The 14,313-nt window shown below is 40.2% G+C and overlaps 1 protein-coding gene across 1 annotated transcript in view; it reads left to right on the top strand.

Moving 5' to 3' along the window:
• LOC306758125 (receptor-type tyrosine-protein phosphatase mu) overlaps positions 1-14,313 on the top strand; it is a gene marked incomplete at its 5' end in the record, with an annotated part of 173,186 nt that overhangs the window by 141,285 nt on the left and 17,588 nt on the right. Inside the window, 2 exons of the mRNA XM_079243337.1 lie at positions 5,098-5,134; positions 13,743-13,840. Of these exons, the coding sequence (XP_079099463.1) occupies positions 5,098-5,134; positions 13,743-13,840 (135 nt within the window). The remainder of the gene's footprint in view (positions 1-5,097; positions 5,135-13,742; positions 13,841-14,313) is intronic.

The following is a 14,313-nucleotide window of genomic DNA, read 5'->3' as shown; positions in this document are numbered from 1 at the left end:
CTCAGTGTAGACAAAAATGTGCTTTGTGTTGACATAGTTGATAAAGTTTCACACAACATTTCAGGTTCACTTTGATAAATATTCTGCATCAGACGACTGATTTTTCTTTTCTTCAGCTTTTATTTTTCAACTGAAAGTCACTGTTTTAATCAGTGATCGTCCTTGGCAAAAGGAAGGACAGTAGCAGACTTTGATTTTTACTTTGTTCAAGCTTGATGTCGGTTGTGAAAACAAATATGTGCAACAGCATTTATCAGAGCAGGACTGTAAATAGTGAGAATCTCAAAAGGGGATCGGGGCCAAATATATTTATTTCCTAAAACATCTTATGCCTGATAACACTTAGAAATCAAAAATAAGAGTTTAAGCAAAGCAAACACCTGAGTCAGCTAAAATCGCCTGGTCAGAGTTTGGGACCAGACATTATTGGCATGATGTGATGACCTCTGAGGAGAGCAATGAGGACGTGTTGAGGACACTTTTAAAAGATTTTGAACAGCCAGTGTTGTCATATTTTTTCTGGTGCTTGAAGGATCAACTTTAATTAAACACATCTCTGCTTTGTCTCTGCTAAATCAGGTTGTTCCTGAAAAGCTGCACATGTAAGCAGCATCCACACATCTGCAAACTTTTGCACCTCCCCAGATCCCCAGCTAAACGGCAGCCAGTTTGAACTTCATCCAAAGAATGGTTGATGAGAAAAATAAAAACAAACCACTCAGACATAAAGAGATTACTGGATTTGTTTGTGTAATAACTGTTTTTTACCAGTCTATTGTTTGGCAAAGCACTTCCAGTACAGCTTTTATGTGCACTGGAGTGATTCAGCACACCTTTACAGTAAGTAAAACTTACTGTAAAGGTGTTAACAGAGGCACGAGGCAACGGAAAACAAGTCTAACTCACTTATCTTACACAATGCAGAAGCTCCTGATCTGACCTGATTTGCTGTTAATAGCAGTTAGTAGCAGGATGTGACCAATCGCAGCAGCTCACTGGCCTCCTTAAGCAGATGCTTCCGCTCCATGTGTAATGGTCCGACTCTCTAAGTGGTTCTCTGCTCAGAAGAGAACCCTCACTCTGTCTCCCATCTTCTCTTCCACCGCGCCCCCCCTAATGTGGTAATTTGTAATCTCTTCTTACGCCCTCCAACATAAATTCATAATGCAAGGTGTGCCGTGGCAAATGCAGAAGGCTTGAATTATTTACCTTTCCCACTATTCAGTTTATGGGCCATTATGCTCGGAGAAGGGGCTCTGCAGAGAAGACTCGCAGCAGAGAGGGTCCCATTAGAAGATAAGTAGATACGCATATTAAAGAGGGTCCTGATTGAAAAGGATTTCCACTGCTCTGCCAGCATCATTGGAAAAGTACTTAGTAGAAATACAGGCAGATGGGTAATGATGTTTTTGCTCTTTGGAAGGCTTTTTAAGTCATCTAAAAGCTTGTCCTGCCAATACACACTGACGTGTAGAACATTCCACATAGTGTTTGTTATTGTACTCTATTGTACGTCAGATTTTTTGGAGTTATGTACAAGTAAGTGGGTCCAGTACTTTCCTCCTCTCTGCAGCTGATTTAGTATTTTCATCAACATTAAGGAGGCTATGAAACACAGCTTGATGCTGTGTTATCTGGAGAGTTGTGTGGGTGTGTGTGATACAGTAAGGCATTAGTACGACTCTGTCCTGGATATTTACGCAGTGCTTAGATGATTTTAAGAGCGTACATGGAAAATGACTCACCCAGGTGCTCACAGCCCCTGTCCTCTAAATGTTTGTGTTTATTTGCAGCAAAATTACCTCTGCAGATGATGTGATAATACAGCTGCAGTTCCATTTTCTCCAAATGGATGCATCTGCAAAACTTTTTTTCATCATTTGTGTTATTTTGCTTTTTTAACTTTGATTTCATGTATTAAACCAGATTAAGTTGCTTCCCTGGTAAACCAATAGTACATGAGAGACAGGAAATGGACCTCAATAACCAACAAGTTGCACAGTTTGTTGCCTTCTGAGACAAAAATGAGCAGTTCCCTCAGTAATTGTGGCAATTTGTATAAACCTAGTTTTACTGTTATTCAGAAGAATCACCTCTACCCTCTTTTGGACTTCATACAACTTAAAGCGAATCTAACAAACACAATTATAATTTCTTTCTATGACTCCTTTGATAAAAGTGCCGCAATCCAGGCTAATAGCCCAAAACTCTGATATGGTTGTTGTTCAGAACCATCCACAAGTCTTTCCACGCCTCATGTCTTTAAGCTTTGCTTGCAGGCAGCCAGACTTTCTTACAATCTTTTGAAAAGGTATCAAGCAGTAGTTCTCCAGGCTTTTTGAAGATTTTCTTTTGCCCCTTTTCAGTGCAGTTCTCTTGCATGGCCAGAGTCAGAGGAAGTTGTTTTTGTTAGTATGTTTTGTTTTGTTTTCTCCTCAACACTAACCTGTCAATCATAAAAGTATAAGAAATAGCTAACTCAGTAGATGAACCTTTGCTATGTGTAGACGTAACACAAGCAAACAATTTTATTGCCATTTCTTTAGTTGCATTGATTAAAAAAGCTCAACACAAAAAGTATTACTCCACAACTTTGCATATTTATAGTGTGTGGTATAGTTTGTAGTGTAACCTTTAAAAAATGGGGGATATTCTGCAGACAAATACACATCAAAGTAATGTACTTAAGAATTAAGAAAAAAAAATAGTAAATGGATTACACTGGAGCTGAGAGATACATTTAGAGCTTCAAATGATCCATTTTCTGTTCACCAAAGCCTCATCAGGAAAGTCCCTCATAAAGGGCGGCTGTCAGGAAACACAGCCACCTGGTTGAGAAAAGCACTGAGGTATGCCACATGACACAAGAACTGGACTGAAAACCAGTGGCAACAGAAACCTGGAGAAGGAGATTACTAAAGGCAAGGCAAGTTTATTTGTATAGCACCTTTCATGTACAAGACAATTCAAAGTGCTTTACATGAAACATTAAAAGCATTACAGATGGTGTATTAAAAAAAAGCATGAAAGAAAGCAGAAATTGCACAATAAAATCATGAGTTATATTAAAATGATTAAAATCAAAATTAATTCAAAGTTACTGTGCAGATTTCATGCATAGACACATGAGAAAAGAAATGTTTTTAACCTGGATTTGAGAAGTTAATCTCCACTGGCAGCTAAATGCTGCTTCTCCATGTTTATTCTGAACTCTGGTCTGGACCTGAGTCTTGGATCTAAGAGCTCTGCTTGATTCATCTTCTCTGAACATATTACAGATATTTTCTTCTCCTAAACAGTTCTGGGATTTGTAAACAATCAGCAGGGTTTTAAAGGCTGCTCATACCAAAGATTTAACCTTATCACTGTTCATCATTCCTGTTTTCCTTCCAATACATGAACAAATGAGAATAAAAGAAATGATTTTGCACAGCACTTTATGCAGTTAATCAGAATTAACATAAAACAATTTACATAAAAATCTGGGGTATTCTTGGTCTGGTCAGGTTGCAGGCCGCATGGTAATTTCTGCCTTTAAAACTTCTAATCTGAGTCTCCTCTACCCTAATTTGTTAGTAAGGATGTTACATTTTTCAGACAAAAAGAAATCTATAAAACTTGTTGGAAAAAGCCTTTTCTCTCCATTTCCTCCTAGATGTATTTGGCAGAGGTAAGGAGTAGTATGCAGTAATAATTTCCAGGTGATAAGGTTGATACTCCGGATTTGCAAAAGTGTGCTGTGTAATGATATTCAAATTGAAAAATACATGTTCATGCCTACAGGCAAAAACACTTCATACTGCATATTTTAGACACGCCACTCCCTCACTCCTACTCGAAAGAATTAATGTAAATGATCATCATAACAGATGCAACGGAAAATAGAAAAAAGGAAATACGAAGCTAATCACGCATTTTTAATTCCTCATTAGTAATTTACACACTGCTAGAAACAGAGGTTTTTCCAGTCCCAACATTTCTTCTCTTTTCCTGTTCAGGTTTGTCAGAAAGACCAACTGATATGTGCTAACATGCTTAGAAAAAGCCAAAAGCTCTTCCACTGCATGCTCGACTCACCTGATGGTCCCTGTCAGGGCCCTTCCTTTCCCTCTGTCTCCCTCTCTAATCCAACGGAGTGCTGGGCCTCCACTTTACTTAGCAGAACATACATGAAAGCACAAACAAATCTCCTCCTTAGTGCAGAGATAAAGAAGTCATTAAAAATGGAGGAGAGCTGAATAGCTGAAGGAGCCTTGTGGATGAGAGACGGAGTGAGGGGAAAAAATCCTTTGTGTCTTTCTTCCTTCATTGGAGGGGCGTTAATCACAGTCAACGTTAAATTGAATATGAGTGAGATAAGCAGAGCAGCGGGGGGGCTGGGAAGGTGGTGGTGGTATGGAGGGGGGGAGACAATCAAGAGGAGGCTGGGCCGAGGAAGAGCCTTTAAGTCCTAATGTTTTGTTTCCTGCCTCATATCTCTGGGGAGAAGACAAGGAATTGGACAAATAAAACTTGAAGGGATTAGAGTAATCCATGAGACTAGGGGCCTTATTGTCAAGATCAGCACCGTTAGTTGTATCTTGGGGATTATCGACACTTTGACTGCTCGCTCCAGCTGTGTGCTGCACGTAGAGTGTGTGATAGAGCTTTTTTTTGTGTTGCACCTTGTGTTGAGCAGCATCCATCCCGAGCTTCTCTAGTTTTGCTCGCTCAGTCATACGTTGAAACAAAGAACTGCACGGGTGCCTTTGGAAATAAAACACACACAGCTGGCAAACTGATGAAGCAGAGTGCTTACTGAAAGCAACGCACACACACACGCTTCTCAAAAATCTCCTCTTTGGGCGGAGCAATGTGGAAGCAAAAGTTTATTCCTTTGCAGAAATCTTGTAAATGTTAAATTAAAACAGCTGTTACCACGGTCCTTTCCAGCGAGTTTGCATGCCTGGGTCAACTTTCACTGTCAAAAACTAGACTACCTGTAAAAGATGATGTGTTTTCTGAGACAAGTAGCCTCACAACAGCTGGTGTTTTCAGGAAAATGAGGAAACTTACATGATTTCCATGTTCTGATGTCCCACTTTTTCTCTGTTTCAGGGCTACCACAGACCAAACCACTACATCGCCACTCAGGGTAAGGCTGCAGCTTTGTTGAAAACCTCAACCCTCTTTAGATCTGAACGTGTGGGTGGAGAGAATTCAAGGTTGTCTGTTTATTTGGTGCGGACGGATGAGTGCAGGTGTTTGCGAAAGTCTCTGAACATCCCCATCGGTGTTTACATACGCTTTTGCAAACTGCTCTGTGATGCTCAGTGGAGCGTATGTGTGCACGTGTCTGTGTGTGTTTGGAGGAATCTGGTACCGCCCGGTGAGCGCACACACGCTTCCACACCTCTGAGCGAGCCGAGCAACACGCTTCTGCTCTCCATCTCTTTCCTTCCATCGCTGGTGTGGGAGCGATTAATCAGGCAGTCTGGGAGTTTGCTGAATAAATAAATGGATTAGCTGACATGTACAGGCACATTTTGTCACTGTGTTAATCTGGACGGCAGATTTGCAGAGCGAGGAGCACTTACAGTGACCCCAGAGGTTAAATCTGATTGATGGTTAATTGTTATGAATTTTGCATCGAGAGGTGCACTCCCACTCAACAACGCGGCTGCATGCAAAGGGATTTGGGAGATAAAAAAAAAAAATCAGTGGAGAGGAAAAAAAAAAAGGAGGAACTTTTTTTTTTGTGATGAGACCTTAATGGATTCACAGTCTGCTTTGAGGGAGCTGGGAGTTGCATAATTACCTGTTTATTAGTGCATTGCCTCTCCTCCTTAGCGTCTCAATTAAAACAACTCTCTTTGCTCTTACTTCAGAAAGAGATGGCATATCAATTAGGCAGCTCGGCCACTCAGGCTGCGTGTCTGCCTGCGTGCACAGCACCTGGTATGTGCGGCCTCGCATTGACCGCTGAGTCAAACACTCAAAACAAAACCGTCTGTCAAGTGCCGACTCTCTCCTGCGGGCCTTTAGCAGGTGCTTAAGCAGGCACACTCGCTCGGCTCTGAAAGAATTTCTCTTGGATTATCGGCCTCTATAAGGGTCCTATAATCATTAAGAACACGCCCCTCTACGCATGGAGATCAGCAGTCTAAGAAATATTTTTAAAACGGACGTCTTCACTGAAATGAAAAGCTTGAGAAGACAAACTTGTTTCCATTCAAGGTAATTTGTACCTGTTTTCTCATTGAGATTGCACAATTAGCCCTAAATTTCCATCGCATGCCCTGAGGTGATTGTGTGTATGTGGAAACATCTGTATTCAAGGAGAGCAGGCCATTTTTATAATTCATCATCAGCTCGGGCAGATTGACAGGAAGGAAGGCTCAGTCTGCTGACAGTGAGGCAAAGAGCAGCCACAGATGATAGGGGAGCCAGACACCAGCCTGTCTCTCTCAGTCAGACAAACTGCATACTGTAGCACCTGAAAAGAGCACCTGGGCATTGGCACACTTGCCGAAAATGAGGAAGTCTCTTTTCTCCCCAAGCAAAGTTTCCAGTGAGTGACACTCTCACTCCACTGGGAACAGCAGTAGCTCAGGAAATCACGAATCCCACAATAGTGCTGGATAAGCTAAAAAATCTGTGTCAGAAGTTGGTGGTGGAGGTTGTTCCGATGTGCTTAATATGGCAGGCAGGTGGGATAACGTTGTCCCCGTTCTTTCACCCCCTAAACTACAATGGCACTCATTAGTTTGGGCTTTATTGACGAGTCCCTTTGCTCTGTCAAGGTGACAGCTGCAGGTAGAACAGCTGCCACTCCATAAAGGCCTCATCACCCAAGCTCTGCTGCTCATTATGTAGGTCATTTTCCCATTCAAAGACTTTTTGGTTTTTGCTGCAGCAGTACAAATGTCTATCAGTAATTCTTGAACAACAGCTGTAGCTTAAGAGCGTGTGCACATGCCTCAGCCCTCCCAGTCGGCCGCCTGCCGCCGTCCATTTTCATGCTTAAATACTGATCAGACAAGAGCTTCTTCCTGATGGTGAATTACGCAGACGCGAGGATACAAACAGCTATGATGAGTTCCTGCATCCTCCTGGTGATGTGGAAAATATTCATGACGCAGGAAAAGAGTTCAATTTCATCAAGCCTTCCCCTCCGGTCTTCTCTGCTCTTCCCTCCCCTCTCGCACAGGCAGCAAATGTCACAAGGAGCGCAAAAGTTTTATTATTTACAGTTAACATCTCAAAGCCCAGCAGGGTGGTGTGTGTGTGTGTGTGTGTGTGTGTGTGTGTGTGTGTGTGTGTGTGTGTGTGTGTGTGTGTGTGTGTGTGTGTGTGTGTGTGTGTGTGTGGAGGTGAAGGTGGAAAGACGGAGGAAGCAAATCAATGGTAAGTGAGTGTACATTGTGCCAATCTGCTGCATGTAATATTAATAGGAAAGGGGGAGGGGGGGGGGGGGGGGGGCCCTGCGTGTTTGTGTGCGAGTGTGTATGTGTACATGTTGATCAGGAGTTTTGCGGCATACCTGGCTGGGGGATTTCTGCAGCTGTCACACTCTGTGCTTCTGAGGAGGAGCAGGCCTAGTCCCAAAACACAGCATCAGCTGCAGCAGCATTAACTCTCTGACAGCTGGAAGTGAAGCTCCTGCTGGTGTTCCTCTTCTCTGAAGTGCCTCCTTCAAACTTCTCCAACTATGCTCTGCACACATTGTAGTATAAACACTGCTCTCATCTCAAGGTTCTTCAAGTGTACTCTCAAACCAGTTTCTATCAAGTAAGCTGTAACTAAATCTTTATGAATATGAGTGTCCTCCCCCCGATACAGCTTGTCTAAATGCACAGAGGCACATTTTAAATTAGGATATGTTTTCCTCTTGAGTTGATTTTTTCTGTCTTTTCATTTTGTAAATAACAAAAGTTATTAATAAAAAATGGTTAAAGTAGATCTAAACTCAGATCTGTAATCTGCAATATATAAAGACTATAAAATATCAGGAAAGGCTTGTGTACGACGAGAACTGGAAGCCAAATCAAAAATGTCAAGCCGGTTTTTTCAGGACTGTTTGTGTGAAAGTGTGAAAACAAACAGGAATCTGCAGGCTAGATTTCCTGAAACCCCAGATAAAACATGTCCGTTCTCTCATTCCATTTAGGACTCTTGTTGAAGTTAAAGAGGTAGCACCAGATTAAATGTGTGAGCAGTGTTTTCTCACTTCTTGAACACCATTGTTCCAGTCTCATGAATTTTATGTGAAGTGGCAGCTTTATGTTTGTCTCACTCACTGTTTGGATCCTGGTTAGGGTGTCAAAAACATCCCAGTCTGCTGTTGATGCAGCTTGGTGTTTTGCTTTACAAAGTTTCATTATTTTTTTCAAAGGATTTTTGCTTCAGAAATTTTATGAATATTTCATCGTTTTTAGAGTAATGAACTTTTAAATTTTTTATTTTTTTATTTTTTTCTGGAGAGGTCAAGTTTAAACTTAAAACTCTGTCATGATACCATAAAAATAATGACTGCAACAAGATGCATTGCCTAATGAGAAGGATATCTACGCTGGTCTGTTCATTACACAAAATCTAATTAGTGTTTTTTCACTTTACATTTGTGAACTAGAATTAAAAGGCTGAAAATATATTTATTTTTAATGGTAATTTTATCTTAATTTTTAATCCCACATTCACATTGCCAATCTTGCCTGTTGGGAGCTTAATTGTTTACAGCAGAGGAAATGCTAGCGGTGGTATCATAAATGATCTGTAAACCCACCAAAATAATCATGCTATGTCTTGTCTTCAAAACTTTGTCATTGACAAAATCAATTTTTGGACTTTGCATCTGGTCAGATTGGTCGTGACACTGACCCCCAGCGATTGCTCGCTCATTGCAGCTTAGACATGTGATGTGTTCATTTCTGGGAATGCGCAAAAACGATCTTTTAAACAAACACACAAGACAGCAATAATAACTGTGAAAACACATCATTAAAAGTAAGAAAATTCGCTCTCTTATTTGTTTAACTAGATAAATGTGATTATACTGGATTAAAAGCACTTTGCTGTGTCACTTTTTTCCAAAAGACTCTTCCTAATTACATGACAGCATTTTGGTAGCTCAACATTTACTCCTGAAGAAAAAAAACCACACATTACTTTAAAAGGAAATGTTTGTCAGGAAAGAGACACCAGCTTCAACATGTAAACACTAAACAGTTATTATCATGAATTTAAGCTGTCCTGTTTGTTGTTTCTTTCTTTCTTTCTTCCTTCCTTCCAGTATTTGTGTCTTTATTTAACATTGCAAGTCATAAAATAAGCAATTCACAATGATGGCAGAAAAAATAACTTTAGTTGTCTAAAATGAGTTTTTGTGCGTAAAACACCATCCAACCAATTTTTTTAAAGCAAATCTTGCAGCCATTTACTGATATGCCAGCGTGTAAAACATATCAAATAGCAAACAGCAATGCACTGACACATTACAATTTGCATTACATTTTATAGGTTATAAATTGATCCAAATCTGCAGAAAATTGTTATCAGTTGGGATCATATGTACTTTTTTTCATTTCTAATTCGCTATTCTTATATAGACTCACTTTCTTATGAGTACCATCAAGCACACTTCTGCCCAACAACATATCCATATCAATTCTCTGTCTACATGCTTATAGAAAAATTAATTGGCTAGCTGAAGCTTGGCAGGAGCATCCTATTGGTTGATTTACCATATAATGCCAAGTGTTATTGTGTTATTGAAGTCCTACACACCAGCTGTCCTGCTTCTCAGTCTCACTCTCTCAAACTTCTCAACAGTGTGTATCCTCCCTCAGGGACAAGTGTAGGAGGAAGCAGAGTGGGTGGTTCAATCAGGTTGGGTAGTTTTCGGAGAGACTGGAAGTGACTGGATTGGAAACTGAGGTCCTAAAGTTAAAAACAAGGCATGCCACCACATGCAAAGCAGAAGGACGGAGCGAATACAAATGGAAGTTACAAAGCAGATTTGTTCCAAGTTTCCACAAATCCAATTGGGATGTGAATGAATCAGGAGTAAATTTCTTGTTATTTTTCAAAAATAGAAATGTGACTCTCTGCTAAATGTTCCTGGGCATGTTAAAGACATGCCCAGGCTGGCAGCAGATATGTGACAGAGGAAATTACTTAGAATCAAATCACCTGTTAAAGATCCTGTTTTTTGGGGGGGGTTTTTTGGTCAATTTTAGTGGTGTCTTCATGAACATAACTGAACTGTAATTTCTAATTAACTGTCTCAGAAAGCAGAACATGACTTGATCAGTCATGTAGAAAATTGTCATGATAATTTTTTGATTTAGGAAATTGGGTTACAGCAGAAGGCAAAAGCCAACACTAGTCACACAGTGGGCAGAAGGATGTCCAACATGATCCAACAGCCTTGAATGTTTTCTACCAGTAATTGTTTACAAAAGATGGACCTTAAAGTCATCACTTCACCCACCAGGTTATAGACTAACGGAGCCTTGAGTTCTGGCCATCAGCCTCTCATACTGGTGCATGCCAGTAGTGATGTGTGAAGGAATCTATTTTACTAAAATCCATAGGACACCATGTTCTCCAAGCTGCCCTGCATTCTGTTAGTAATATCAGTAAAGTCAGTGTAAAGCAGAAATAAAAGTCCATTCGGAATTTGTGACATTACAGAGAAATGTACTATTAACCACAGAACAAAATATGAATGATCAAAACAATCATCAAGTAAACAAAATGATCTGCCTGGCTGGGCAGTTTTTGATCTGGGATTAGATCAAAAAGATCAAATCAACTAGCAGTGTAGTAACAAGCTTAGCATGGCAGATGAAGAGGTGTGTTATCTGTTCATCCCAGCTGTCTCTTGTAGTAAAAAGATACCAGGTGAAAAATATTGGTGATGGTGGGGATTCTCAGCTCTTCTTCAAGTCTGCACAAATGAAATGCATTTAGCATTGTTAATGCCAGAACAACCCCTGTCAGAGTAGGTGAGCAGTCCTCCAATTCCTCACTGCTGGCTCTTCATCGTATTAAACCAGAGTACAGTAACTTCAGTAATATCGTTTCCAGTATGATGCTTGTTTGACTTCACAGTTGAGCTTCCATATGGTGGGTTGCCAGTTCTGCAGTGATGATGCAATTTAGCTTCATAAAATAACACAGTTTATCTTCTGATTTAAGTTTTAAAAACTATTTTATCTGTCCTGAGATGTAAACCTCATTCATTTAAAGAACTGCAGGGCAGCTTTTATTTCAGCCAATAATAGTTTAATTTCAGTTCAGTTTGGCATAGAATAGTTGACAGACCAACAGAAAGTCATCGCTTCCAGGTTTTATGCTAAGCAGACCATTAACTATAACTTTAGGCGATATTTCTTCTAATTGTGGTGATTTTATCCACAGACTCTCTTTCACTCCCGAAAGCATCTTTATGCAGTGCAAAACTCTAAATGAAGTATGTCCACAGCATCTCCTGTCATTTCTACCTTTGTTGTAATTAGTGAAGGTTTTCTTTAGTCTCAGGCATGATGTGCACTTATCTCGGTTTCTATCTGTAACGTAGCTTATAAAGACATAACAAGACAATTTGAAATGCAATGAAAAGCAAAAACTAAAAAGGGCTTTTTCTGAAATGATGGTACATGGCCGTAAATTTGACTAGTTTCAAGTGACTAAATGTTTTGAAATTTACTTACTACAAAAATGACAAGTAAACCACTGGGAGTTTTTGTATGTGCCATGTTGTGTCTTCGTCCGTGTCCGTGTGTGTGCCTGCATAATTCGTTATGTCTCCAGGTAATTTGGCCCATCGCAGGAGAATGCACTGTCGTGGAGATTTGCATTCACTAATTAATTTGTCAGAAGTAATTTTTCTTCTTTCACGTGGTCCTTGATTAAAACTAACCAGATTAATAATTAATTTCAACTCACAATTATTGCTCAGTGAAGTCTTAAATATTGGAGGCACTGAATGGCTCTCTGCTCATTTATTTTGATGTTCACCAGACACATTTGTGTCCAGTTCGGCAGAAAGGTTGGTGCTGAACTGATGAGATGTGGTGGTAATTGCTTTGAGCTTTGCCATACACACACATACATTTGTGCATACACAGACACAGCCTTTAGTCTCACCTTCAGATTTTTTTGTTGCATTTTTTAAGCTCTGATTTATGCAATGATTTTTGTAAACAGAATAAAAGTCAATACTCTGTCCAGGAATCGTGAATACTGGAGAAAATGCTTGAAGAGACTTCTTTGTTCCTAAAGGACAGTAATGTAGAAAGTCGTCTGTTTTCCTGAAAGTGACATTATAATTTGAAAAGGATAAAATATAATTGAATAGTCAATAAAACCCAACTATTCTGTTCTGTATTGTATTAAACTTTTATTGACATTATCATAAAGCTGAGATGCTACATGTGCAATAAAATTTCTCAAACTTCTAAAATGCAGACAAGTACAGACAGTAACATTCATGCAAATAAATTGTTGTTTACAAGAATAAAATAAATAGGATCAAACAAACAAAATAAAAAACAATCTATCATGGGGACATCACTCTCCAACTCTTTCTATGCCCAAAATATTTTCACGAGCTCCAGCCACAGTCGATCCTGCTAGTGCTTTCTCAATGACTCCTCTGGCTCTGCAAATCACTCTGCTGCCCATCTTATGTTTTGAAATAATGATCAGTGACATGATGAGCGGTTTGGAGGCAAATCCAGTTATTGTTCAGGTGAAATTCAAGAGAGAAGGGTAGAAGAATGACTGCCTGAGCCATAGCTGGAAAATATTATTCCACTTCATTTTGCCCTGGTCAACCGGACCTTGCAGCTTTGCCAACAGTTGCCGCCTACCTTGTGAAAATGGTGTAATTCTGGCACTTGGTGAGCAAGAGTGGCAGCCCTTGTTATTATATGACTGTTTGCTTATTACATTGTAAATGTGGCTCTCAGTTCTACCAGATCGCTCGTCCATGGTTCAGCTGTACAGGGGTGCTGGAGTCCCAGCAGCCACAGCGATAGCTGCGGAGTAGCAGAGGGCTATCAGCTCCATCACCTAGAGAGAAAACTCATTAAAAGAAGTAAAATGATTAGATGTGCCCGCTGATATTTGCATTCCCCAAATAAATGTTTGGACCAGTGGTTTAGAATTAGTTAAGTGGCAAAACCCATTTGTTTATTAGACAGATTTGTGAAGCAGCTGTCTGCAAAACCTGGCAACCTCTGTCCGTTGTGGTAACTTTAATGGGACACAGCAGGTCCCCAAAGAAACTAAATCAATTTTGTTGATAGTTTATCATCTTCAGAAAGAGGTAAACATTTACACAACCTCATTTCATGTTAAAAATCATAAACAAAACATATCAGTGACGCGAACCAATCCAACTATCTGACGAAAACACCTGAACTTACATGTTGCAGCATGTTTTGCTGGCTTCTTCTACAACTTGCTAGCAGCAAGTAGTCAGGATTGGTTAGTGTGAATTCTAAATGATCTGTGCTGGTCGGGCTTATGGTGGTGTCCTGCAGAAACACAGAAATCTCTGCTGAAGTGCTCCTGACTGATTTTGCTCATGGTTTGTCTTGTAAAACATAAAAAACACGGTATAAACATATTAACAAGGTGAAACAATTGATTGATTTCAGCAAAGGGGAGCCAAAACACACTAAATGTAGAGGTAGACTGGAGGAAAAACTGAATTAACACAGCTGAATTCCTTCTCTTTCTGATTTTCTAAGGCCCCATGCAGGAGACAGTGTTTGACTTCTGGAGGATGGTTTGGCAAGAAAATACAGCAGCCATCGTCATGGTGACCAACCTGGTGGAGGTTGGCAGGGTGGGTATTAATTACAATCATTTGAACCACAGATCTGAAATAAGATGATCTTATTCCCCGTCGACTGACAGCTTGATTGTATCTCGAGGCAACCTGAGCCATATTTTAGTTTTATTTATTTATTTTCTCATCTCTTAACAATAGTGCCCAGATGTTTCTGTGTGTCTCTGTTGACATAGTGAGACATGGGACTCGTGTGCCGCCAGCTCTTTTTTCAGCTATCTGATCAGTGAGAAGTGAAAAGAAACTGATTGATGGCCTTCATTACTGGAGAGGTATCCGGGCGACTGACTACTGTCTCATCTGAGTGGCTCCGTAACAGGAGATTAGAGCGATGAAGCCGCCAGCTCCAACCACGCTCCTCAGAGCAGAAACATCCCTTAATGTTGTCCTCAGTGGACGAAAAGGGACTGTTATTGAGTCGTGAGGGCAGTTCATAATGTTCAAACAAATGGCAGAGTCTAGACATTTCT

Source organism: Telmatherina bonti (assembly GCF_933228915.1).
Source record: "Telmatherina bonti genome assembly, chromosome: 7".
Lineage (NCBI taxonomy): Eukaryota > Metazoa > Chordata > Actinopteri > Atheriniformes > Telmatherinidae > Telmatherina > Telmatherina bonti.
This window is presented reverse-complemented; position numbering and strand designations above follow the sequence as displayed.